The sequence below is a fragment of the Camelina sativa genome, chromosome 11 (assembly GCF_000633955.1).
Source record: "Camelina sativa cultivar DH55 chromosome 11, Cs, whole genome shotgun sequence".
In the NCBI taxonomy this organism is placed as follows: domain Eukaryota; kingdom Viridiplantae; phylum Streptophyta; class Magnoliopsida; order Brassicales; family Brassicaceae; genus Camelina; species Camelina sativa.
Window position 1 is genome coordinate 12,391,802 of NC_025695.1, and position 23,547 is coordinate 12,415,348.

Sequence of the window (23,547 nt, forward strand, 5' to 3'; positions counted from 1 at the left end):
AGAAGCCTTTCATCTTCATCGAAACAGTATCCCAACAACTTGACGAGTCTCTTGTGCTTTAGCTCCGTAGCGTCTTGTGCCTCTACCTGAAAAAGATGGGACAAACAGAATCAAACCCATCAGAAGAGATCACACCTCTGCTCCTAAATAGTCTATTAGTACATAAAAGTTACAACCTTTGCAACTCTGAGACTAACAACTTCAAATTGTGAATTCGCAATTGCCCAGATTTAGTGGAATTCACAAATTAATTGAGCTATTCCCACGTTTATTCAAAATCCAATGAAACCAATCTAAAACAGTTTTAACCAAATCTTTCTAAATGACTACCAATATATGTATATCACCCATTCAATCAAAACCAGCAGAAACTGCAATCCATGAAAATCAAACAGAGACAGAAGAAGAAAGAAAGAAAGATATACCCAAGACAGAGCATAGTTTTTGGACAGCCATGGAAGCAGGAGAAGGAGCTTTGCCAGTGAAAGTCTCCTTGCAGAGGTCGTAAAGCTCTTGTACTCTGGGAGAAGAATTCTCCTGATTCCTTGACGCCATGTGAAAGTCTTTCTTGTTAACGAGATTCAACAAAACCTTTTCACCAGCTTTGAACAATCTCGACAACATTCTCCTCGATTCAAAACCCTCCGATTAGCCTCCGCCGATTCAATCTCCGTCGCACCTCCTCCGACCTGATTGTCCTCTGATTCCATCTTCTTTGATTTCATCTTCTTCCATTGCCAATTCGACTTCAATCTAGAGAAAGAGACAGAGAGATGGAGAGGAAGAAGGAAAATAATCGGTCGATATTTTGTTTTAGCCAACAAATAAGTGACACGTATAGTCTCTTAGATCACAAATGAGTATACTATATAAGGGGGTTCTTAGATTTTTTCTTTTATTCTGATTTATTTTTTTCCATCAAAATGCTAAGAACTCCCTTATGAACATGCCGATGGGAAATATCTAAGATACATGGGCTTTGGGCTTGCAATACACATTGGGCTTGACTTCTTGGACTGACTTCTACCTTGAATGGTCTTATAAGCTTTGAGACGGATTTGAACTTCACAAGGGATTTAGCCGGGAGTCTCCTGAGAATCTCTATCACGAGATCAAAAGGAATCTCCGGCGACAGTCTTTATATACAAAACATCTTTTATATTGTTGACTTATTTCATATTTTCGTATGATTATGTTTTACATTTCTTTTCTTCCTTTCATTATATACCAAAACATATTGTTTCTTTCATTTTTCTTATAACAAATTAATTTTGAGTAACTAGTATAAATTTTTATTATCTATTTTCTGAAATATTAAATAAAAATTATATATAGTGGATTTAGTAACCATTTGTGTTTTTTTTTTTGCTTTTTTTGCACTTTTTACAAAAGTGTCATTTTGACACATTTCACACATATTACGAAAACAATGAAATATACATATATGTTTTTATTTAATAAATGGTTTTTAATAGTTTTAGATTAAGAATATAATTAAAAAATTAGTATGAATAATGTATTCAAAATATAAAATAACCCTCTTTGTAAAACAAAAGGAGTGTATATATATAAAAATCAATGAAAATGATATTCTTCATAAAATTTTTGCAGTTTCTAAATTTTATAATAATCATATTTTTTTAAAATCTTAGATGGTAAAAATAAATAATCATTATTAGTAAACAAATTATAGGTGCCCGAGGTTAATATTTTATCATCACCATACATAAGTTGCTTTCTTCATTACCATACATAAGTTACTCTTCACAACTTTGCCAATATGGGATAACATGATTATTATTTTTTTTTTTGTTAAAAGGTTTAAGATAACATGATTTTTAGATCGTTTTCTTGCTTGTTTTTTTTTTTTTTTTTTTTAAATCCGGCTGGTTTATTTTTTATTGTTTCTCTTTAAATTCATATTTTGTTGGTTATTGTAGATCTAATATGAATTAAAAAAACACTTTGCCTTTCTCTTTTTCTTTCATGTGTTTTCTTATATATATAAAAAATGATACCAACCGAGCATGGGAAATTTAAAAAAACTAACAAGTATGACTTTTGCGATATGCCATACTCGAACTCGAAATAGTACAAATGGATTAGTAAGTATCAAAGCCACTCTCTAGGCGAATTCGATATTACAAAAATAGCTTTGCAAAATCATTATTTATAGTTTGGCTTTGATTTTGCATTTTTTTCCTTCCTAGAATTGATCGTCTGCTTCTAAGATCTTGTTTGTTGATTGTTGTCTTCTAACACCATCTCCATTAACGAATCTTATCAATGTCTTTTAAAGTTGCTAATAATAGCTTGATTTTGGTAAGGATCGATCGTTAAATTAGACGTTTTAGATTCATTTAGAAACTTGTGGGTGTAAGTCATATTTATTAAAATTCTCTCTCTATCAAGGTGGTGTACTAGTTCGCCCTAAAGTTTTTCTCTCAGGCACAAAACCCAAGAAGCCGCTCCTTCAACGAAATGGTTTGTTTCTTCCGGCGATGCTTCTCCGTTAATCTCCTCTCCTGACTCGTGTTTGCTAAGGTGTGTTCTCTCTTTGGTGGATCTCTTTTACCGTTCTCTGGTGAGGTTTTTCACAGGAGATGATTTCCTTGATTCTGTCGACTTCGAGCCATTCTCGTCACTTACCGATGTCTTCGGTCGCCTTCCTCGTCCTGAGGCCCCCTCGTGCACCACCGCCAGAGCCTCCATCTCCGCCGACGCCACCGGACCCACCAGACCCTCAGATCTATTTTTCCTTTGGTGAATCTCTTGTCCAGCCGCTGAATCTCACTTCTTTCAGAGCAAGTGATTCGCTCAACATCCTTCTCTCCTCCGCCATACCTAGCTTCTGCCGCCGGCGAAGCCCCTTCTCCTTCCGACCATTGATGCTTCCCATTGAGCCTCCCTTTGCAAGTTGGGTTGCCCTCACCTTACCTCCCCCGATATTCCCCCAGGTATGCTCTCACTCTTCCTCTAACTCTTCTAAGATGGGAAGGTTTGTGGCTCTGATTTGTGGAATTCGGATGTGGCTCTAATGCTGTTTTCAGCACCCTTATTGCTTTGATGCGATCATTTACCGCAGTATGCGGATTCTATCTCGATTTTGGCTTTGTTAAAACTTGTCTTGTGCCAGCTTGGACAAAGGCCTTTGAGTCTAGACAACCGACCAGTTCACCTGGTTTATCGGGGCTTTAGTAGCTCTCATCTCTCCTTAATGGAGCCTTTTATCCTCCCATATACTTCACTTGTGTTTAGTGGTAGTGTTACAGGGATTATTGTGTTAACCGTTCTGCTTGAAGTAGACGCGGGGATTGTTGTTCAAGACTGTTCTCGTTCAGCTTTTGCTGACTGTTTAATGTTAGTGTCTTTGGAGGCTTTGTTTCCTCCTCCTTATGGTTTCAGCAAGGACTTCCTAACTAAAGAAGTTTGCTTTACTGGATGCTCTTGGTTTGATGCTTCTTTGGCTGAACTTGATCTTATCTTCCCGAAATTCCCCCTTGTTTGGAGGGGTTTGGATGCTCGTGACTCGTCGGTATTGCAAGGTTCCTCCTCCCGGCTGATGGTCCCCTTTACCTATGTCGTAGAGTTTGTAACCCTTTGGGTTATTATGGATGCGATCTATCAAGAAACTGTTGAGATTGTACTTGTTTGATGGTGTTTTTTGGCATTTGTTGTTTCATTTACTTTGCTTTGGACGTACTTTTTCCTGTAGAGGTTGAGACTTTTTAATTTTAATGATAATGAAATGTTTGCCAAAAAAAAAAAAACTTGTGTCAACTTGTGATTGGATTCATTTTGTTTTTTTTTTGTTTTTGTTCGATTATCTCTCTGGACGCTCTCTCGTCTCCGATTCCTTCAAATTGATAATCTCTATTGGCTTTCAAATCCATAGATGAAGAATTATATCTCAATTCGATCCCAGGTTTGATTTCTCTGTCTCTGAGACTACTCTTCTATAATGGATCGAGATAGATTTGACAATTTGATTATGTTTCTTGGATTTTAACAATAAGTATGTGATAGATTTGTGGAAAATTTTGGGTAGGATTCAGAAATCGTAAGTAGAAGCTAAGTTTTGATTAGATTTCTTTTTTGAATATTACTTCTTGTTGAGATATTTTCGGAATCATGAGAAAATTGATATGATAAAAGAGTTCTCTCTCTTAATTTTACTGTTCTGTTTGCACAAGTTAGTTGTATTGGTTCATTACTGTCGCCAAATGGGATCCAAAATCAGGAATAAACTGAAATTAGTTTGTTATGTGAAATTGGTTTAAATAGCTTCATGAACTTGGCTTATGGAACAGGCATCTTCTGGTGATAGCAAAAAGATTGTTGGAGTTTTCTGCTACAATAACCCTAACTAACTTCCTTGGCTGCGTCGAGAATGCCTTAGGAATCCGCGACTGGCTTGAATCACAAGGACATCAGTACATTGTCACTCACTAATGACAAAAGAAGGCCATGACTGCGGTATGTATATTCCTTTGAAGATCTTGGTTCTGTTTTTGTATATTGCATAACACAAACTATAAATGCAAATCTATGGTTCTTTTGATGCCACTCTTTACTTATAAATGGGGCCAAGAATCTATGGCTGAAGTCACGGGAAGCTTTTGCTACAACTTATTGTACCATGACCGGCTTCAGATGGCACCAGAGCTGGAGAAAGAGATTGGAGCTAAGTACGTTAAGGATATAAACGAAATGCTCCCTCAATGCAACGTTGTAGTCGTCAACATGCCTCTCACGGAGAAGACAAGGTACGTACGACGCTAATTTCACAAACAAGAAAGATGAACACTAACAAGACCTGTTTTTTAAGATTTGACCAATGTGGTTCTTCTTTATTATACAGAGGATTGTTCAACAAAGAGCTGATAGTGAACAACGCAAGAGGAGCCATCAGTTGTTCAGCCTCCTTGTGTTGCTTTGGCTCACATACTGTATGTGAGTTAAAAAAAAAATTCAGTCTTCTCTGTTGTGATTTATGATTCTTATTCAATGTTTCTTCCATAAACTCATTAAAAATTGCAGGGTTTGAGTTACACTGGCGTGCAAAGCTTTCTCGGTCTTTCTCACACAACTGGATCTATCGTCCAAGTTTAATTCTTTTCTCTTCATTTATGCTTCCATATAAGCCAAAGGTACCACAAAAACTGTTTGTTTCAGATTAGATATTAAAAATATGTAAAACATATTTTATACAAAAGAATATAAATATTTCCAAGCATTTACAAAATAATATTTTCAAGTATTTAATAGATTCAAACAACCAACCATTTATTTTAGTGGAAGAGTCTTTTGTACCTATATTGTTCTATCTATTTAGATTATAGTTCAAGAACTAACAATATTTCTTTCTATTCATATATTTTCACTTTGAGTTTTTGAATCAAATGTTCTGACTACTTTGTTTATTTCATGATGTATTTTTTTATATAATAATTTAATTCTTCAATATTTTTAGGTCAACTAAAATGGAATACAATTAAGCTTTCCATATTTAGTTAATATTTTTGGATAATGATTTAGACAAAGTCCAATAGACTATGGCCTTGATTGGTAGTGTATATAAGTGAGCATATAGATTTTAGAAAGCCAATCATGTTTTGTTTAGAAAGCATAAAAAGAGCATAAATGGAGCATAAATGGCTTTTAAATACTTTATAGCCCAATGCTTCTAAATGAAGCATTTCCCAAGCATAATGGTTTTAAAGTTATTAAAATACAATTTTACCCTCATTAATCACCTAGAGTTTACTATAAATGCACAATAATATTTTTGACCTAACCCTAAAGAAAACGCATCAGAGAAAAGTCTGCAGCAGCAAACCTCAGCAAACCTCGTAAGTTGAAAAGCAACTCTTCCATTTTTTTAATCTTATAGCCAAATTTCTTGTGTATATTCATATATGATGCAAAGGGTACGAAGATGTCTTGTTGTTTTTCTTGAAGATGATGGTTTTCATTGTTTCTCATCTATTATTACCTTTTTGTTTTTTAATGCAACGTCTCACAACATTTTTTGTCAAAGCCAGAAATATAACATATAATAATATTGTAAACAGTTTCAACATGTCGAATCAAGAAGAACGTGTGCAACCAACAAGCAAGGTATGAGTATATATGTTTTACGTACATGTTGATTTTTTTTGGTTTGTGTGGTGGTTGAAGTTTATGTATTATTTATATTTTTGGGTTGGTTTAGCCAAAATTTATGTGGACCCATGAAATGAGTCATGAGATGCTAGTGTTAGCCAGTGGTGAGAAAGATAAAGGATACTGGAGAGGTACATGTTTTAGTGAAATGGGAAGACAGAACATACGAGCAGGATTTTTGAAACGGTTTGGTTTGGACTTGCAATGGAAAAAAATTAAAACTCGGCTAGAGCATTTAAGAAAGCAATATGATATCTATAAACGTGTCACAAAGAACGTCACAGGGGTGGGATTCAATGAGTTTGGAGAGCTTGACATGAGCCCTGACTGGTGGGATCAACTCATTGCGGTAATTTCTAATTAATTAGACAGTGACAATATACATTTTATAATTTATTAGTTTCTTATAAAAATAGTTTCACTCTTATTGATATTTTATATGTTGCAGGCTTATGATTCAGATGAGTACGAAACGATGGAAGAAGAAACATTGAATCCTTTTGATTTAGATGACGTACCCGAAAACGAAAACACACATTATGAACCTACAGGAGATGCATATATGAATGGGATCCGAAACAATATTGCAGAAAGTATTTGGGCTGCTCGACATTAGTTATTAATAATTTTGAGATTATGTTTTATATGTTTTTATGCTTACAAATTATTTTTCGTATGATTTGTTTCATTTATTTTAATATTCATAAGTTATTGTTTCATTTGATATTATGCTTATAAGATGTTTTAATTTGTTTTTCAAAATAAGTAGTTTAAACTATTTCATTAACAACAAAATCTATATTTGTATATTTAAAATGTCTAATTTTGTAATTTTATGTCTAAATGCTAACAGTTGTATCAATCATATATCATTATTAATATATTAATAGCATACTGCTCATGCTCCATTAACAGTTGTTCCAATCAAGGCCTATATATCATCCATATGTACTCTTTTTGGCCATAGTCATAGATATGGTATTTTTTACTCTAATTCGATCGATCATTTTAATTTGTTTTAAATGTGATGATTATTTTAAATGTTCTAAAAGGAAGAAATGTCTATTTTTGTATCGAATTTAAAAAAATGATGTAGAACAAAAAAAATTAAAATTGTGCATGTGTGTTGCAATTTTGCCTTGTAAAAAACTACTCGAACCTTTAAATAAAACAAAATTGGGCTTCGATCGAACCTGGGAGTTGTATACAGTCAGAGCTAGCTTCTAATGCCAACGTGGCAATTAGATATTTTTCCAAGATACGCTACTACATCATAGTATAATATTTTAATCTGAAAATTGTTTGTTAAGACTCTCTTCCCGCTCACGTAAAATTTCACGACTTCTCCATTTTCTCTGTTTGTCTCTCTAATTTCGAATTCGAACGATCTCTCTTCTCTCGATTCTTCTGCAATTCTTCTGGAGCAATGGATAAGGGAAAACGAAACTCACCTCCACCTTCGTCTGGTATTTTGATCCGTCTCTGCTTTCTCATTTTTCTTAGAGTTTGATTGATCTTCAATTTCGGATTTCTGGTTTTGATTATGTTTGATCGAAGCTCATTAGACTACATATTTCGAGTGATTAAGCTTAGATTCAAGCTCGTTTGGGGAACGATTACGCTCTTTAATTCATGTTTGTATTGTTTAGGTTTGGTTCATTTGTCGAATTTAGTGTTTAATTAGGTGTGTAAATTTGATTTCGCCTGTTTTTGATCAAGCTTCTGGTTTTGAGGTTTGTTGTGACGATTTCGAAACTTTGTTTCTGCTTTATTTTGCTTCAAACGTGGTTTTGGAGCATGATATTGATGTATTTGATTTGATGCATCTCATAATTCAACTTGATTTCTTGGTTGATCTGAGAGCTTGTTTGAATGATTATGATTAATATGCGTCAAATTTGTTATTAAGAGATTTGATTGTAGCTAATCTGAGTTGGTTTACTCACCAGTTTGGAGTGTAGATGAATTGTGGTGTTATATTTGAGATTCTTCGAGTTTTGACTTGATTGTTGTTAGCTTGTATGATGTGATTATTAAAGTTAATGTTATAATGCAAGTTCTCATTTTCTTAAACTACTGAATCCCTTTGAACTGTTTTGCAGCCTCTGCTTCATCCAAGAATAAGAATGCTGCTTCTTCTTCTCTCAGTTCACCAAAAAGTGGTATGATGTTCTAGTTTTGTTACTAGTTTTTTAAAAATCGAGTGTTGAGTTTACTAAGATTGTGTTGGTACCACAAGTCTGATTCTGTTAAGCTGTTTTTGCAGCCTCTGCTTCATCAAAGACTAAGAATGATGCTGCTTCTCTCAGTTCACCAAAGAGTGGTATGATCTTCTTAGTTTTGTTACTAGTGTTTTTTAAATCAATTGTTGAGTTTACTAAGATTGTTTTGGTACCACAAGTCTGATTTTGTTGAGCTGTTTTTGCAGCCTCTGTTTCATCCAAGAATAAGAATGATGCTGCTTCTCTCAGTTCACCAAAGAGTGGCATGATCTTCTTAGTTTTGTTACTAGTGTTTTTTAAATCAATTGTTGAGTTTACTAAGATTGTTTTGGTACCACAAGTATGATTTTGTTGAGCTGTTTTTGCAGCCTCTACTTTATCCAAGAATAAGAATGTTTCTGCTTCTCTCAATGCACCAAAAAGTGGTATGTTCTTCTTAGTTATGCTACCAGATTTTGTTTCAATAAAGTGCTAAGTTCGTTTATGTGTTCCCCGACCCTTAAGATTTTGAGTGTTACTCAAACTTGATTTCTTTAAGCTAGTGATTCACTTGGACTTTTCCTGCAGGATCTGCTTCAGCCAAGAATAAGAATGTTGCTGCCTCTTCCTAATGCACCACCAAAAGCTTCTCCTAATGCACCACCAAAAACTGTTTCAGCCAAGTGCTAAGTTCGTTTATGTGTTCCCCTCTAGATTTTGAATGTTAGTCAAGCTTGATTTCTTTAAGCTACTGATTCTCTTGGACTGTTTTTGCAGCCTCTGTTTCGTCTACGGTTAAGAAAGCTGCTGCTTCTCCTAATGCACCAAACACTGGTATGAACTCCTTTGTTATGATACTTGATTTTGTTGGAATGAAGTACTGAGGTCAATCGTTTTCTTGTTTGATTCTGATTCATGGTAAATTTTATAGTCTGCTGAACACTGTTTTGTTTAATGTTATTTTTGATGTTTGAAAGTTGAAAGAAAAAGGAAGGATGTCAATACCCAAGGAGATAAAGAGGAGATGCCAGAGGTGATAGCTAATGAGACAGCATACAAGATGANGCATAGAGGAAAAGCGCATTCGTGATAGTGTCCCTAAGAATCTTTACCGCTGCCCTGACATGAACGCCAAGACCTGGACTAAAAAAGATCGAGAGGATTACAAAAAATGGCTCATTTACAAGAAAGGCCACCTTGGGTTGACTCTCGTAGAAGAAGAACACTTGGTAAATATCTAAGCTTTCCTCTTTTTATAGTAGTTGTTTAGCTTTGGTGTTTGTCCCTAACTTATTAGTTTCTCTACAGGTAACTCTGGTAGCGGATAAGCCAACAAACAGTAAAACTTATCTGGACTGAACGAGGCCTCAGAGTACAAAAACCTCTCGTTTTCACATTAAATCTTTGAACTCTATTGATTGTGTGTGATGTGTCTGTATTCATTTCAATACTCTGCACACTATTGATTGGTGTGATGAAACTCTACACTAGTGTTTGTTCGTTAATTTGGTTCCTTTAGCGTATAGGCTATTAAATGCACGCGAAACCTCTATCTGATGATGATATGACATTTTTTTTTTGGGGGCAAATGATGATTTACATCTATGAAGGAAATTTAAAATATGCCTTGTTTTGTCTTACCCTTTTTAAGTCCTAGATTTTCCATTTTTTTTTTATGTTAAATTTTTTTTTGAAAAGAATGACTAAGTCACTAAATACTAAATACAGAGTTACAATTCTAAAAAAAAACATCCATCACTAATCTCATACCCTTTGTGGCCTATGCTTCTTCCACCATAGAAAGTCAATGAAAACCTGGTCAATTAAAATCTCACATCCTTTTTTTTTTCTCAAATTGTTTACTTGAAGATGTCTTATCTTAAAGAAATAACCGAAAAAAGAATTTGTTTTTTTTTTGTCTTTTGTTTATTTATTTAAAACCTAAATAAAGTGTTTCGGAAAAAACACAAAATTAAACAAAATATTGAAGCTTCATGAACTTACAGATACATGAAGTTCTCAACATTGTCTAATCCAACAACATCCCAAACAGTAGTTTGATATGGTGTTTCTTTGATTTCAACTTTTCTCATCAGATTCTTTTGTAGATCATAGAGAAAAAAGTATAAAAGAGATGTATCTTGAGGTTCCACGATAACCTTGCCGGTTTGAGTATAGTTTATATTTTGAGGTACCAATATAACCTCATTGTTTCTAGTTGTATCTTCGACTCTCAAACTAATGCTCTTGACTATATCCATTTGAGAAGGATGCACCACTAAAGTCTTCTTCGACCACATATTCTTCTCTCCGTCTTCCATAACCCATAGGTTCATCGTACCTTCCCTTCCAAGATCGAAATGGTCTAAAAGAGCTACTCTTCCATAGTATTTTATCGGATCAGATTTAAGCCAACAGATATCTTCAGGTGCTTGAAGCATACTGATTTCTTCAGAACTAAAGTCGAAACTCACAAGCATAGGATCAAGCACCCGTATCCAAGCGAGGTAATGCATACACTCATTGGTATTTAATATTCCTGTTATAGGAAGATGAGGAGAAGGGCATGCAATTTTTCTCCATCGACTTGATTCATTTCCTTCTAGTATGAAGACCCAATACTCTGTCAGCCACGTTCTGAGCTCTCCATACCCCTCACCAGGTCTTGCAACTATACAAACCACTTTATATTGATCATGAACGGGATCATGTCCGATACAATACATGATCTTTTTATTCATGTGGTCTTCAACTAAGATGTTGGATTCTTCTATGTCGGGTAAGACAACAAGTTGTCTAGTGGTGGTGTTGTATATTTGCACACCTGGCTCTTTTACAAAGCACATCAAGCCGCGAAACACGTGAGAGATGTAGTAGCCTTTCATCGATGGGATGGTCAAATCTTGGTCAATTACAAAGGAAGACATAGTAGTAGTAATGTCAGAGCTAGGAGAAGATGACGAAGATAGTAATTTAGTTTTGCGGTGGCTATTTTCCAAGAAGCTCAAAGTCACATATAGACGCGGTGCGGATGATGAAACCCTTATCAAACGATTGGTGAAAGTTCGGGAACGAATCAAGGATGACCAGACCTTTGAGACGGATTTGAACCTCATAAGGGATTTAGCAGGAAGTCTCGTGAGAATCTCTATCACGAGATCAAAAGGAATCTCCGGCATTAGTTTGTGGCTTTTGCACATGTCCCTTCTTCTTCTTATTTTTATTACCATCGATTTCCTCTTCTTTCTTCTACTCTCTCTCGCTAGATGATGACGGCCGGCTAGGTCAATAGAATATTACAGAATGTTATAACGTATATGATCGTACCATTCCTTAGATCATTATCGAAAAAGAAAATTTTCTTTTTATTTTTTATTATGTGGAAAAAATATAATTTATATCCCTCTAGCCACTTTCTATTTTCCTTTTAAAGATTCTTAATAATTAATATAGCATCTTAATAAAATATGCCGGTTAAATATTAAATATTAAATATTAAAATTGAATAGACAGAGAGATGTATAGAAAAAAAATTAAAATTGTGTGTGCATGTTTGCCTTCCTCATTGGCCATTTCAACGACTGCTTGTTACGAAAGGAAAGAGCCAAAAAATAAGACTTTAATTGAAACGCCGCACTTTGGTGTTTGGTTTGTCTCGTTAAAACGCAACGTTCTTGGGTCTTTAAAATGGAGCGGTGCGTTTCATCACAGTTATAAAATTTATCAAGTACTCAGAAAAAAAATGTGTCCATTTTATCCCCGTTTCATGCAAAGACTTATCGCAAATCCATGTCACCTAACTTAAAATTAATTTCGATTTAACAAATTACTAACACTTAACTCTAACAGGTCAACATCCATAAATCTTAATTATGCTTTATTCCTATTTGTATGAACTAAAATTTCATCTCTAAAAGCCAAAATCTTCAATTTGTAGGAACAACACTATTGGTTGTAGAAGATTCAAGTAAAACTTAGTTGTGTACTTGTGTTTGCAAGAGGCGGTGAGGATCTATGCTCGACGTAGGGAAGGGAAACTCGTGTTGATCCATGTCTTCTATAGGTTTTGAAGATTCAGGGAATAAGTGATCCTTGCTGAGAACTGGATGAGAAATATGAATTTCATCTGCAGTTTTTTTTACCAACTAACTGTTTTTCATTTTTAAACAAATTTAAAACCACAAACCATTGAACTCGTGTTGATCCACAATAATTCAGTTTTTTTTGCCAATGAAATATATCCACAACTATTTCCACACATTTACAATGAAAACTATACAGTTTTAGAATGATTTTGTTTTACAAGTTTTTAACAATTCCTGCATTCTTATAACATTTCTATATTTTTTTTTATCAAATATTATTTATTTATTTAATATAAGTGTATATTAATAATTTAATTTTAGATTTCATTCTTCTACAAAATATTTATAATTAACAGAAATTAGTATATAATTGTACTCTGTGACTTTTTTACGAGTTTATGTTCTATAAAATTTTATTTTGTGACTTATATTATTATGAGACTATATATACAATATTGATCAAGGTCTTTTTTTGTATCTAAAATATTAATGACGAAGGACAAATGCGCAACCAAGTGAAGAAAAATAAAAAGAAGAAGAATCTAATATCCATAGTCTCAATGTGTTCGTTCAGTTTCACTAAAACTAGTTTTCTAATTTTTTAATTTGTCTCATGAAATTAAATTTTGTGAACTTTCTATATCTTATATCAATCGTGGTCAGCAATGTAATAAACATAATGACGGATATTGAATTACAATATCGGTTCATAATTATTAGAATGATGCATACAGTTATTACGAAAGTGCAATGAATTGAGGGCTAAAGAAATCCGCTTTGTGATTCAGTTTGCCAAGCTAAAATAATCTAATATCCATAGTCCCAATGTTGTTCATGTGCATAATTTTGCAAACGAATGTGGTAAAATAAACTTTTCATGATCTAACTCTTTAGTGCACGAGAAAGAACAGAAAAGAAAACTAAAAAAGTAAAAAATAGTGCGAAAATGCCTTTTTCTTAAAAAAACTACTCGTTGAAACTCAAGTCGCAGAGAAGTCAAAAACAAAGTTTTACGTAAACTACATAAGGAATATATGTCTGTGTCAGTCAACATAAAAAAGTCATACCAGCCTCTATGTTACTCTCGCTGGAGTTTTGAAATATCAGGCCACTATGTGACAGTGATACGTTTATTTTGTTAAGCTTTTTTTTTTTTTTATAACCCAGGTATCCCAACGCTTCCCGAAATAAATCGGTTTGCTTGGACTAGCCACGTGGGCGGCCAAATGGCATTCCACGTGTCGGCTCCTGAAACGCTGCAGCCCGTATGTGAATTCTGCAGTGGCCAGGGTTCAAACTCGTGATGGCGGATACTTCAGCTGAAGGTCCTTTACCACCAAAGCTAGAGACTCCGGTTATTGTTAAGCTTTTTTATCTTCTTCTTCTTGTTTCTACTAGGTTCGCTACATATTCTCTTTCCAAATAAAGCCTCAAAACTTATTACTTATCTATATTTTTCCTTCAAGTCTGACAGACTTTTTTGATCACTTATTCTCTTATATGCCAGCCAATCAAAATGTAATATTACTCAAAAGTTACCATGTAAGGCAGTAGAGAGGTATGACGTTTTGGGTTTCCTCGAGTAAATGGAGGTAAGACCCTACCATCTTTTTATATGTTTTTGGTTGTTTGCGAGTTGGTTTATGTGTGAAATATCAACAATTACCAAATTACATCCTTGTTCACTGAATTGTATAGTATTTTCTTTTTTAAAAGAAAATAGGAAAAACGAAATTGAATTATATATTTTGATTATGTATACTAACCCTTGCTGCTTTTTCGTGATATTATGCTTTTTAATTAAGTTGAATGATCGATTTTTTTGGTGGCATATTTTTATTTTATTTTTTTAAGTTGGGGGAAATTGTTACTTGTATTCAACATCACAAAAAATAAACTTTGACCAAAAAAAATCATGAAAAATAAAGCTCAATATTTAAAATAAAATTCCTAAATGTAAAACCATGCTAGAATACAAAACATAATGTTTTTTTTTGTTGATGATTGACAACTTTACAAATAGTTATATATATATATATATTCGTGTACGTAATTGTTGGCATGATAACTACAATAAACATGCACATTTGTTTTTGTTTGGGGGTTACATTATATGTATGTTTTTGGTATCGTTGTTTCATTTGTCATATACTTTGATGAGTCTTATTTGTTTGTGGGATGAATAAACACGATACAAATAAATGCAATAAGCATGTGAACAATGAAGAACGTACTGTACCTCCATTTCAAAAACAATAGAGGAATATTTGGGTTTATTTTCTTAATTAAAAATAAAATAAAAGGAACGTCAATATGAAAGGTTAGTGTTAATGCTCTCAACTACTCTAGAGTTCTCTCTCCTTAGGCTTCCAACTAGTTCTATATAAGACGATGCATTGAGTTGAACTTAAACAGATAGCAAAACTCAAAAGAAAAACAAACGAGAGATGAATAGCCTAAAATTTAAAAGAGTCCTTATTGCATATTTCTGTCTCTTCCTCCTCCAGTCGTACGCAGGTTAGCTAGATCCTTTCTCTGATAAAGTAGTTAGATCTTCAAACTGTAGTGTTGTTAGATCTTTTACATACTAGCTATATCGATTTTGTTGATACACATTTGTTTACGTATAAGTGTATAACGTAACTCTCTTTAATTTTTTCAGTGCAAGGGATAGTCAGAATCGGTTTGACGAGGGGTAATACACTACAAGAAAACAGGCAAATAGCGACTGCACTATTAGTCACTATTTAGTCGCTAAACGGTGTGTTACGACTAAATAGCGACTAAAACCAGTAGTCGTAAATCAAGAGTCGCTAAAATAAATAGTCGTAAAATTAGTCGCCAAATAGCGACTACATTACGACTAGTTTGCATAGTCGTAAATTTAGTCGTAATATAGTCACTAAATTTAGCGACTACGTTACGACTATTTTACGACGACGCAAAATAGTCATAATGTAGTCACCAAATTTAGTGACTAATTAACGACTAATTACCGACTATAGTTGTATTTAAGTATTTATACATTATTGTATTTATACAGTATTTATACAAATTATATATATTTTATTAATTGTTTTAATATATTTAAATTATGAATAATGTTTTAAAACATTATTTTTGAGTACTATATTTATTATTAAAAACCATGATTACAAGAAAATTATATTACAAAATAAAATTAAAAATCATAACTAAAAATAAGAAAACTTCATCCTCCTAAAAAAACATAACTAGAAAAAGAATAGATGAAAAACTACATAATAAATGGTTTGTAGCACATTCTCAATTGCTTTGTATTCCATCATTGAAGCCTAGGTAGTTCCCACTAATGTTCCAAGAGCAAATCATTTCTTCAAGTACCTTCAGAACAAACAAACAAAAAATGTATCATGGGTACTCATTTCCCATTATCTATATAACACAATTTCAAAATCGAGACTAGAAATGAGAAACCATGGGGACAAGCAATTCACTATAACTAACATGTCTTCTAGCTTAAAAATGTGAGTGTGAGTAAGAAGATCGACAATGGTGACTCTAGTTAAAGAGTGCATATAAAACAGGTGTCTAGAGATTGGTATTACCAAATAACTCTTGACAAATTCAACAAAAAGCCTCACAAAAATTACAACAGAGGCTTCTAAACAAACGACTCTTTGACAGATTTAATAAAAGTCTCACAGCAATAAGTAGCAAAGTATATATATTGTACCTTAATAGCAAAAGATACAATAGGATAAGAAAATGTCTTAACTAATGAAAGTTTACCTTACGCTCTGAAATAAAATTGTACATCATGAGCTCTGTCTAAGAGTGTGCTTGGCTGTGGCTTTCTCTGTAAGCCAAACATCATCTTCGACCTAAGAACAATAGGACACTGAATCAGATGGTTTACGCATGCAACAATGTGACTTCAAAGAATTGAAGAGTAATACAAGAGTAATAATTGAAAATAAACATAAGGGTTTTACCTATCTTCTTCCAGCCAACCGCTTCTTCAAGCTTCTCCAAATCCAGTCTATTGATCACAAACAACAAAATAATATAGTAAACAAAAATCACATGTTCAAACCATAAGCTTCTAAGACACAAACACAAACACCAACACACACACATACCAGATTTTATCATATAAAATCACCAAAACTGAGGTGACTCTGTGAAAGAAGTGATATGCTTTTAGAGAGCTTAGTTTGAGTACCTTCGGTGACTTTGGTGACACTGAGGAGAGCCGAGTTGAGCCTTGAGTTCTTTAAGCCACAAGACTCAACCAAAATAGCTGACACCTGATCTGAGAGAATCCCACCAAAAAAAAAAAAAAAAAACAATCTTGCACATAAGTACTCAAGAATTCTGAAAAGATGAAATAACAAAGCAGTTCCAGGATTTTTAAAAGAAAGTAAGAAACCCACCTCCATGGAGACCAAAACAGATGGAGCTAGACATTTGAAAGAAATGACAAGAGATATACCCGCGTGGCAACAAAGCTATTGATGCGCTACTCCTTCCCTCACTTCTCCTTCATCATTCTTCTACTTCTTATCCTCCCTCATCTGCAATCACACAGGGGATGAGAGACGCAACAAGGCAACTAAGTGGATCACATCAGCATTGGCTACCGATATCAAGCAGATAAATCAAACTCGTTTTTAGCAGAATCAAAGTGAAAATCCATGCTCCTACAGCGGAACAAAAAAAGAAAAAAAAGGATAACAAATGAAAGCAACTACTAAGCCTTCAAGAACGTCGGAGAGGATAGGTGTGAGAGCAAAAGAGAACTTGACCCATTGTTGCTTGATAGAAAAATTGATTCTTTAGTCGACCCAAGTTTTCGGCTGTGCGCCGGAGAAGCACACGACTTGAATCGAAGCAGATCTTTCCCGGTTTTGAGATCCCAACTTCTAATTTCGTCGATAAATCCACCGCTTAGCTTTTTCGTCTTCTATGCCATCTTCCTCCGCTTCACCTCTCAGATTCTTCTTCTTATATGTCGTCTTCAAACCAATTCGAAGATTAAGGTCATTACTAGCCCTGTGATTTTAATCCGAACCGAAAGAACCGAACCGATATTTTTTGGTGTTCGGTTCGGTTTCAGTTATAACGGCTGAATCGATCGGTACAAATTTTTTTTTTCCAAAAAAACCAAAATATTTCGGTTATTTCGGTTCGGTTTTCGGTTAATCGATTTTTTTTTTGATTTTTTTTGATTTTTTTAGGAAAAAAACTAATAAAACCGAAATTTACCCTAAAATAACCGAATTTACCCTAAAATAACCGAAAAAACCGAAATATTTGAAATAAAACCGAAAAACCCGAAATTATCTCTAAATAACCGAAAAATCCTATTTTTCATGTTTTTAATCAAATTTCGGTTAATTTCGGTTTTGAAATTTTAAAACTGAATTAACCGAGAAACCGAAATAACCGAACCGAAATATATTTCGGTTCAATTCGGTAAGATTTTCAAAACTCAAAAAAACCGAAAAACCGAAAAACCGAAATAACCGAACCGAATTCACCGAAATAACCGAAGTCCCAGGTCTAGTCATTACAAACGTAGACCAGAAACCCTAATCCCAAAATCAGATTTAAAGGGGGAAATAGAGATAGAAAAAACTGACCTTCTCCCACGGAAACCAGTTTCCCTTCTAGATCTGGAGATACGGTCGGAGGTTTGGCCGGACAGAGTCATCGTGATTCGAAGAAATGTGAGTGAGAGTTTCTCCGAAAGAGTTTCGAGAGTGATGATGATTTTTTTTTCTAAGTGTAGTGTCGAGGAATAGAGGCACAAAGGGTGAAGGTTTCTTTGTTTGTTGATTTTTTTTTTTTTTTTTGTTGGCCAATTTTCTATTCATATCAAAATCCAAAGTGATATCAAAGCCTCTCAAGGCCCAGACTAAATGATATAGTTTTAAGTTTTTTTTTTTTTTTTTTAATCAACAATTAGTTTCAGATTTTAAAATAACTAATTTAATAAATTTTATAAGTAATAGTTTTGGGAAGTATTAAATTATATATATACACTAAATAGTTTTAGATTAGATTTAATTTTATACACATTATGGTTATATTTTGGTTAAATGGTTTATAATTTAATTTCTATATACTATGCATTATAAAAGTTTAAAATTTAAGGTATAGGGTTTAAAGTACAGAGTTTGGGGTATAGGTTTATGATTTGGGGTTAAGTTTTGAATTTATGACTTATGAATTAATTTCTAAGATTTAGAGTTTATGATTTAGGTTTGGGGTTAAATTTTGAAAATTATGATTTTCTTAAATAGCGATTGATATGCGACTTCTTAGCGACTGTTTACTATGAGTCGCATATTAGTCACTAAATTGGTGACTATTTAGCAACTACATATTTCAGTGTGCAATATAGTCATAAAATAGTCGCTAAAATACGACTAAACTAGTGACTAAGATATGCAGTCGTTAAAAAACGACTAATATACGACCAAATACTTGTAGTCGTATAATAGTCGCTAAATAGTCACTACTTAGTCACCAAAAATGACAATTACATATATAGTCGCCAATTGTAGTCGTAAAATCCATGTTTTCTTGTAGTGATACTTCATTCAACAAAAACGGAATGCCGATTGAGAATTCGAATGGAGATATCTATTACGGGGAACTAACAATTGGTACACCGGGGCAACGTTTCACAGTCGTGTTTGATACCGGAAGCAGTGATCTATGGGTGCCATCTGGAAATTGGCCGGGAACGAAGCCTCACAATCTTTACGATGCGCAAAGATCAAGCACTTACAAACCAAACGGTAAATTCTCAAATCTGCCTTTTAGTTTTTATTTATTTATATAAATATAACAATATATGATAGTGTAAAGTTTATTGATCTAACATATTTGTGTATATATAATAGGATCAAATGTAGAACTCAAGTACGGGCAAGGTTCTCTCACAGGCTTTCTAAGCATTGACACTGTCGATGTTGGTGGAATTACAATAACTGATCAGTACTTCACAGAGGCTCGTTCTACTCCGGAAGGGGACCGATTTCGCACGGCAACCTTTGATGGGGTATTTGGACTTGGGAGTCTTCAAATTTCTACGACAAAAACTAGTCCTGTCTGGGATTCGATGATGCAACAAGAAAAGATTGAAAATAAAATATTCTCCATATGGTATGGGAGGTCTAACGACGCTGGAGAAGGAGGAGAGATAGTGTTCGGAGGCACAAACCCAGCTCATTATACGGGAGAGCACGTTTACGTCACCGTGGACAAGGCTGAACACTATTTCCAAATGACAAACATATTCGTCGGAACCATAGACACTAATAAATGCTCTACAGGCTGCTATGTGTTTGTTGACTCGGGCACTACGAACATTCTTGGTTCACCGCTAAAACAAACAAAAAACCCTAATTTTGAAAGAGTTTATTTATTAATTGTTTCACGATCAAATATTTGTTAATTCTGTTGACGTTATTCAATTACAGGCTATGATCAAGGTCATTAATGATATAATCAATGCAGAAGAAGATTGCTCAAATTACGACAACCTGCCTGATGTAACCTTTACAATAGAAGAAAGGAGTTACTCAGTCAGTCCACTTGATGTAAGTTGATTGAACCGATATTTTTCTTTTCCTCCGTTTAGTTTCTTTTGCTCTGACTTCTGTTCTGTACTTTGGTTTTTCAGTATATACGTAAGGATACGACAAAAAATGTCTGCACAAGTAGATTCAAGAACAACGATAATTTCTGGTTAGTTTTCTTTAAAAAAAAATCAAAATCAAAATTTTTGGTGTTAAATAAATAAAAATATCTTTTGATCACTGATTGTTGTTTTGGTTGCGTAGGGTACTTGGCATGCCATTCATACGAGCCTTTCATACGGTTTATGACTACGAGAAACTACCAACTGTGAGAGTTGGCTTTGCTAAGTCGGTTTAGATTCCTACTAGAACTAAGGGTTTATGAATGTTTCTGGTATTTACTGATTGATCATATGAAAAGGATCACTAATGTCAGCGAATAAATATATTTTCACCTTCAAAGTATAATGGTCTTTTATTTTAATTTTCTTTCTCTTTTTGGTTAATTAAGTACATACACTGATCTTGCAATTCTACACTGATTTTTTTTCGCTGACATTAGTGATCTTTTTCATATGATCAATCAGTGTAATGATTACCAAAAGATGTAACATAACAGAGCACCAAAATAAAAAACATAAGAGAGCACCAAAAGATTTAAAAAACAGAGCATCAAAAGATGTAATATATATAATCTTTTGATGCTCTGTTTTTTTACATCTTTTGATGCTCTGTTTTTTACATCTTTTGGTGCTCTGTTATGTTTTTTATTTTACATTTTTATGTGTTCGGTGCTCTGTTCTTTTTTGTATTACTCTCGTTTGTCTAGCAACGTATTATGATCATTGTTATATATAATCGTATATAAACGTATTAGACTTTTCTAATGCTACATATAATTGTATATACTTGTGGAGTGAGTAGCTTTTCACTTTTCTAAGGGTTATATATAATCGTAGATCTGTATATAACCCTTAGAAAAGTAACATTTGTAACATTTTGAGACTAAAGTTTTGTTATAATTAGTGACTTATTTAAAACAGTTATGCTGGTCACAACATATGATGGTTTTGAGACGATGTTTTAGTTGATATTTTTGACCAATTAGCAACGATTTTTTTGTAATCATCAGAGACGGAATGACAGTTTTGATACATGTTCTTAGTTAGTAACCGTGACGGAAAAGTGGCATTTAACAAGTCACTAAGTGTGACGTTTTGAGACTACAACGGCGTCGTAAATAGTGACTAACTTGATACGTGATTTCGGTCATGAAATAAAACGTATTTGGGACGATAATTTTAGTAAGCAATTGTGACATTTTAGATACGTTTACAAATCGTTACATTTGGTGACGAAATAGATACGTATGAGTTAGTCGCAACTCGTGTGATGTTTTAGTGACTAAAAAAAATTTGTGACCATTGTATTATAACCATTCACCAATTGTTACAGATTCGTAGTAATATTTTTATTGTGACAATGGATTCATTTTCTTGTAGTGTTTATATGAAACTTGAAAGCAATAAAATGTCTATCGTATGAGAACAAAAATTACATGGCCACTTTGGGTCTTTGAGGTCAACGTAAAACAGAGAGCTTGCATGCAATTGCAGAGCATGAGTTGGCTTGGCTGGAGATCTTTCATGATCTCATAATCTTGACATTAACATGGCGATCGTGTAAAACGCAAAAAACATATTAGGTCTAATAAATCTGTCACATTATTAGGCAAGTGTTATATAAACGCACATGTGTATTATATACAGTATATGCATCACGCATTATTTATTTAAAAAAATAGTTTTATATATTGTTTCGACTGTCAAGTATTCTATTTCTCTGTTTTTTTTTTTTTACGTACTTTTTTTTTCTCTTAATTTCAAGATCCCTCTTGACGGTGGCTGGACCTTTCTAGAGTTTAGTAAAATGCCCAATTCAAATTAAAACAGTGACTAGTTTTGTTTTTTTTTCTTTATTGGCTGATTCTGTTTTGTCTTTTGGTGCTGGTTTAAGTTAAAGACTCGTTATCAAAATCACACTTCAGCACATACCACAGTCCACAGCAACAAAAAAAAAACACCATCTAACCATAAATGAGCGGAGATTTTTGATGTTTAGGGTAAAGAAAGAGTCATGACCGGAGATAGGTGAGAGTGATGACCGGAGACTTTTGTCGTAGACATATTCAAAGTTTCTTGTTCTTTGTTTTCCTTAAAAACATACTTTTGTTACTCTTCCTTAAAAGAAAAAAAATTGTAAAAAATTAAACATAGTCATGTTATCAAGAATTTTTAACCTTATATATTATATAGTTGTTAAAAAAAATTATTGTTCCTTGATTTGGTGGTATTCTTTAGCTACGAACGATTTTTTACAAAGATTCTGAAAGGCTGAAACCTAGGTTATCTGGTAGCAAAAACAAACAAAAGTTATTTTCAATTTATTTTTAAATTTCAAAAAAAAAAAAAAAACAAACAAACAAAAGCTCAATAAATAACAAAGGGATCAAACAAAGATACAAATAATGCCTTGGCTGTACGTTGGTAACATATCACTCGCACAAACACACAAAAGATTTACTGGATCCGTATTGGCTATAAGAACTAAGTGAAATCCTCAGGCCATGTGATATGCACGACGTGCATTATGTATAAGCTATCGTGCATATTAGTTGATATATAGTACATAAAACTTTGTTCAGAGCTTTTAATTGATTTGATAAGCTACAGTGCATATTCATGGATAAATACGGCTTCAGCCTTTATCCGATCTTATGAGCTTCTTACATTCGGAAAAAAACAAACAGTCCTGCAAATACAGGTAGGTGGAGTAGATTCAAATATATATTTTTCTTAGTGATAAAAGCAAAAAATATCTTGAAAAGTCCGTGTTGTCAGTTGTCACTACTTAATATTATCGACATTATTGATGATGTAATAATGCCATAATGGGACAACTTATTTAATATGAAGAGTACCCTATCACCGAAGGTAATAAAGAACACGACTTCTTCATAAGAGCATCTCCACTCATGGGTATTTTCATGGGTACTCATGTTTTTGGTCCCAAAATAATATTAAACAATCCAATTCTCGGTCCACGAAGGTGAGGATCACTGTTGTGGAAAGTAATTTTAGCAACATGTTAAGAACGCTACATGGCATCCTGTGGTAGATTAGAGCGAAAATATAAAATGTTTTTTTTTCTTTCCCATTTCTTCTCTCTTTCTTCCGACTGTCTTTCTCTCTCCTCTCTCGCAGAAGACAAACGATTGAAGAGGCGATTCATCTCGAATCGGAAAAATCAATAGATTTCCGTTTAAGTCTTTGATTTTTCCGACTTATATTGGAGGATAGTTGGTCACCCGGAGGCGATGGCTTCCAGATCGGCTCAATCGTGAGAGTTGACGGTTCGGTTCTCACGGCTACCAACAACGGCGGAGGATTCTTCTGGTAGCCTACAGGGAACGGTGAGGTCCATTGGCTACCAAATCGGAGATAGAAGGTTCGTCTTCTCCTTTAT

At 33.8% G+C, this 23,547-nt stretch overlaps 4 protein-coding genes and 1 long non-coding RNA gene across 11 annotated transcripts; 2 read left to right on the plus strand and 3 right to left on the minus strand.

Annotated features, from left to right (window-relative positions):
• LOC104723044 (formate dehydrogenase, chloroplastic/mitochondrial-like) lies at positions 2,100-6,813 on the plus strand. 5 transcript variants are annotated; one of them, XM_010441337.2, is made up of 9 exons: positions 2,100-2,957; positions 3,896-3,925; positions 4,311-4,476; positions 4,592-4,766; positions 4,862-4,953; positions 5,041-5,150; positions 6,075-6,120; positions 6,215-6,514; positions 6,614-6,813. In XM_010441337.2, exons 3-8 carry the CDS (start codon positions 4,452-4,454, stop codon positions 6,235-6,237), a joined length of 471 nt encoding a protein of 156 aa, XP_010439639.1. In that variant the 5' UTR covers positions 2,100-2,957; positions 3,896-3,925; positions 4,311-4,451; the 3' UTR covers positions 6,238-6,514; positions 6,614-6,813. The 5 variants fall into 5 exon arrangements, with proteins under 5 accessions (XP_010439639.1, XP_010439640.1, XP_019087829.1 ...); XM_010441338.1 differs by having other exon boundaries at positions 2,101-2,957; positions 4,654-4,766; XM_019232284.1 differs by lacking the exons at positions 2,100-2,957; positions 3,896-3,925; positions 4,311-4,476 and having other exon boundaries at positions 4,490-4,766.
• Positions 2,445-2,712, minus strand: LOC109127266. The gene is given in 2 exon segments (XM_019231838.1): positions 2,445-2,588; positions 2,590-2,712. Coding segments are annotated over 2 exon segments (267 nt in total).
• LOC104727895 (F-box/kelch-repeat protein At4g19930-like) lies at positions 10,367-11,939 on the minus strand. The gene is made up of 2 exons (XM_019231839.1): positions 11,924-11,939; positions 10,367-11,646 (listed from the first exon to the last, which is right to left on the minus strand). Exons 1-2 carry the CDS (start codon positions 11,937-11,939, stop codon positions 10,367-10,369), a joined length of 1,296 nt encoding a protein of 431 aa, XP_019087384.1.
• On the minus strand, positions 15,669-18,176 carry LOC104723045. 3 transcript variants are annotated; one of them, XR_757271.2, is made up of 7 exons: positions 18,076-18,176; positions 17,239-17,448; positions 16,867-17,007; positions 16,573-16,745; positions 16,426-16,472; positions 16,223-16,314; positions 15,669-15,814 (listed from the first exon to the last, which is right to left on the minus strand). It is a non-coding gene; the product is annotated as an uncharacterized LOC104723045 (long non-coding RNA). The 3 variants fall into 3 exon arrangements; XR_002034024.1 differs by having other exon boundaries at positions 16,656-16,740; positions 18,076-18,174; XR_757272.2 differs by having other exon boundaries at positions 16,656-16,745; positions 18,076-18,174.
• LOC104727896 (aspartic proteinase oryzasin-1-like) lies at positions 19,053-20,380 on the plus strand. Its single transcript, XM_010446958.1, has 5 exons — positions 19,053-19,239; positions 19,345-19,784; positions 19,924-20,043; positions 20,127-20,191; positions 20,287-20,380. The coding sequence occupies exons 1-5, from the start codon at positions 19,053-19,055 to the stop codon at positions 20,378-20,380; spliced, it is 906 nt and encodes a 301-aa protein (XP_010445260.1).

Coding starts and splice junctions, on each gene's coding strand:
- LOC104723044 (XM_010441336.1), top strand. CDS start 5,962: ATGATGGTTTTCATTGTTTCTCATCTATTATTACCTTTTTGTTTTTTA. Junction 6,121..6,214: donor GTGTGCAACCAACAAGCAAG/GTATGAGTATAT, acceptor GGGTTGGTTTAG/CCAAAATTTATGTGGACCCA. Junction 6,515..6,613: donor GGTGGGATCAACTCATTGCG/GTAATTTCTAAT, acceptor TATATGTTGCAG/GCTTATGATTCAGATGAGTA.
- LOC104727896 (XM_010446958.1), top strand. CDS start 19,053: ATGCCGATTGAGAATTCGAATGGAGATATCTATTACGGGGAACTAACA. Junction 19,785..19,923: donor AATGCTCTACAGGCTGCTAT/GTGTTTGTTGAC, acceptor ATTCAATTACAG/GCTATGATCAAGGTCATTAA. Junction 20,192..20,286: donor AAGAACAACGATAATTTCTG/GTTAGTTTTCTT, acceptor TTGGTTGCGTAG/GGTACTTGGCATGCCATTCA.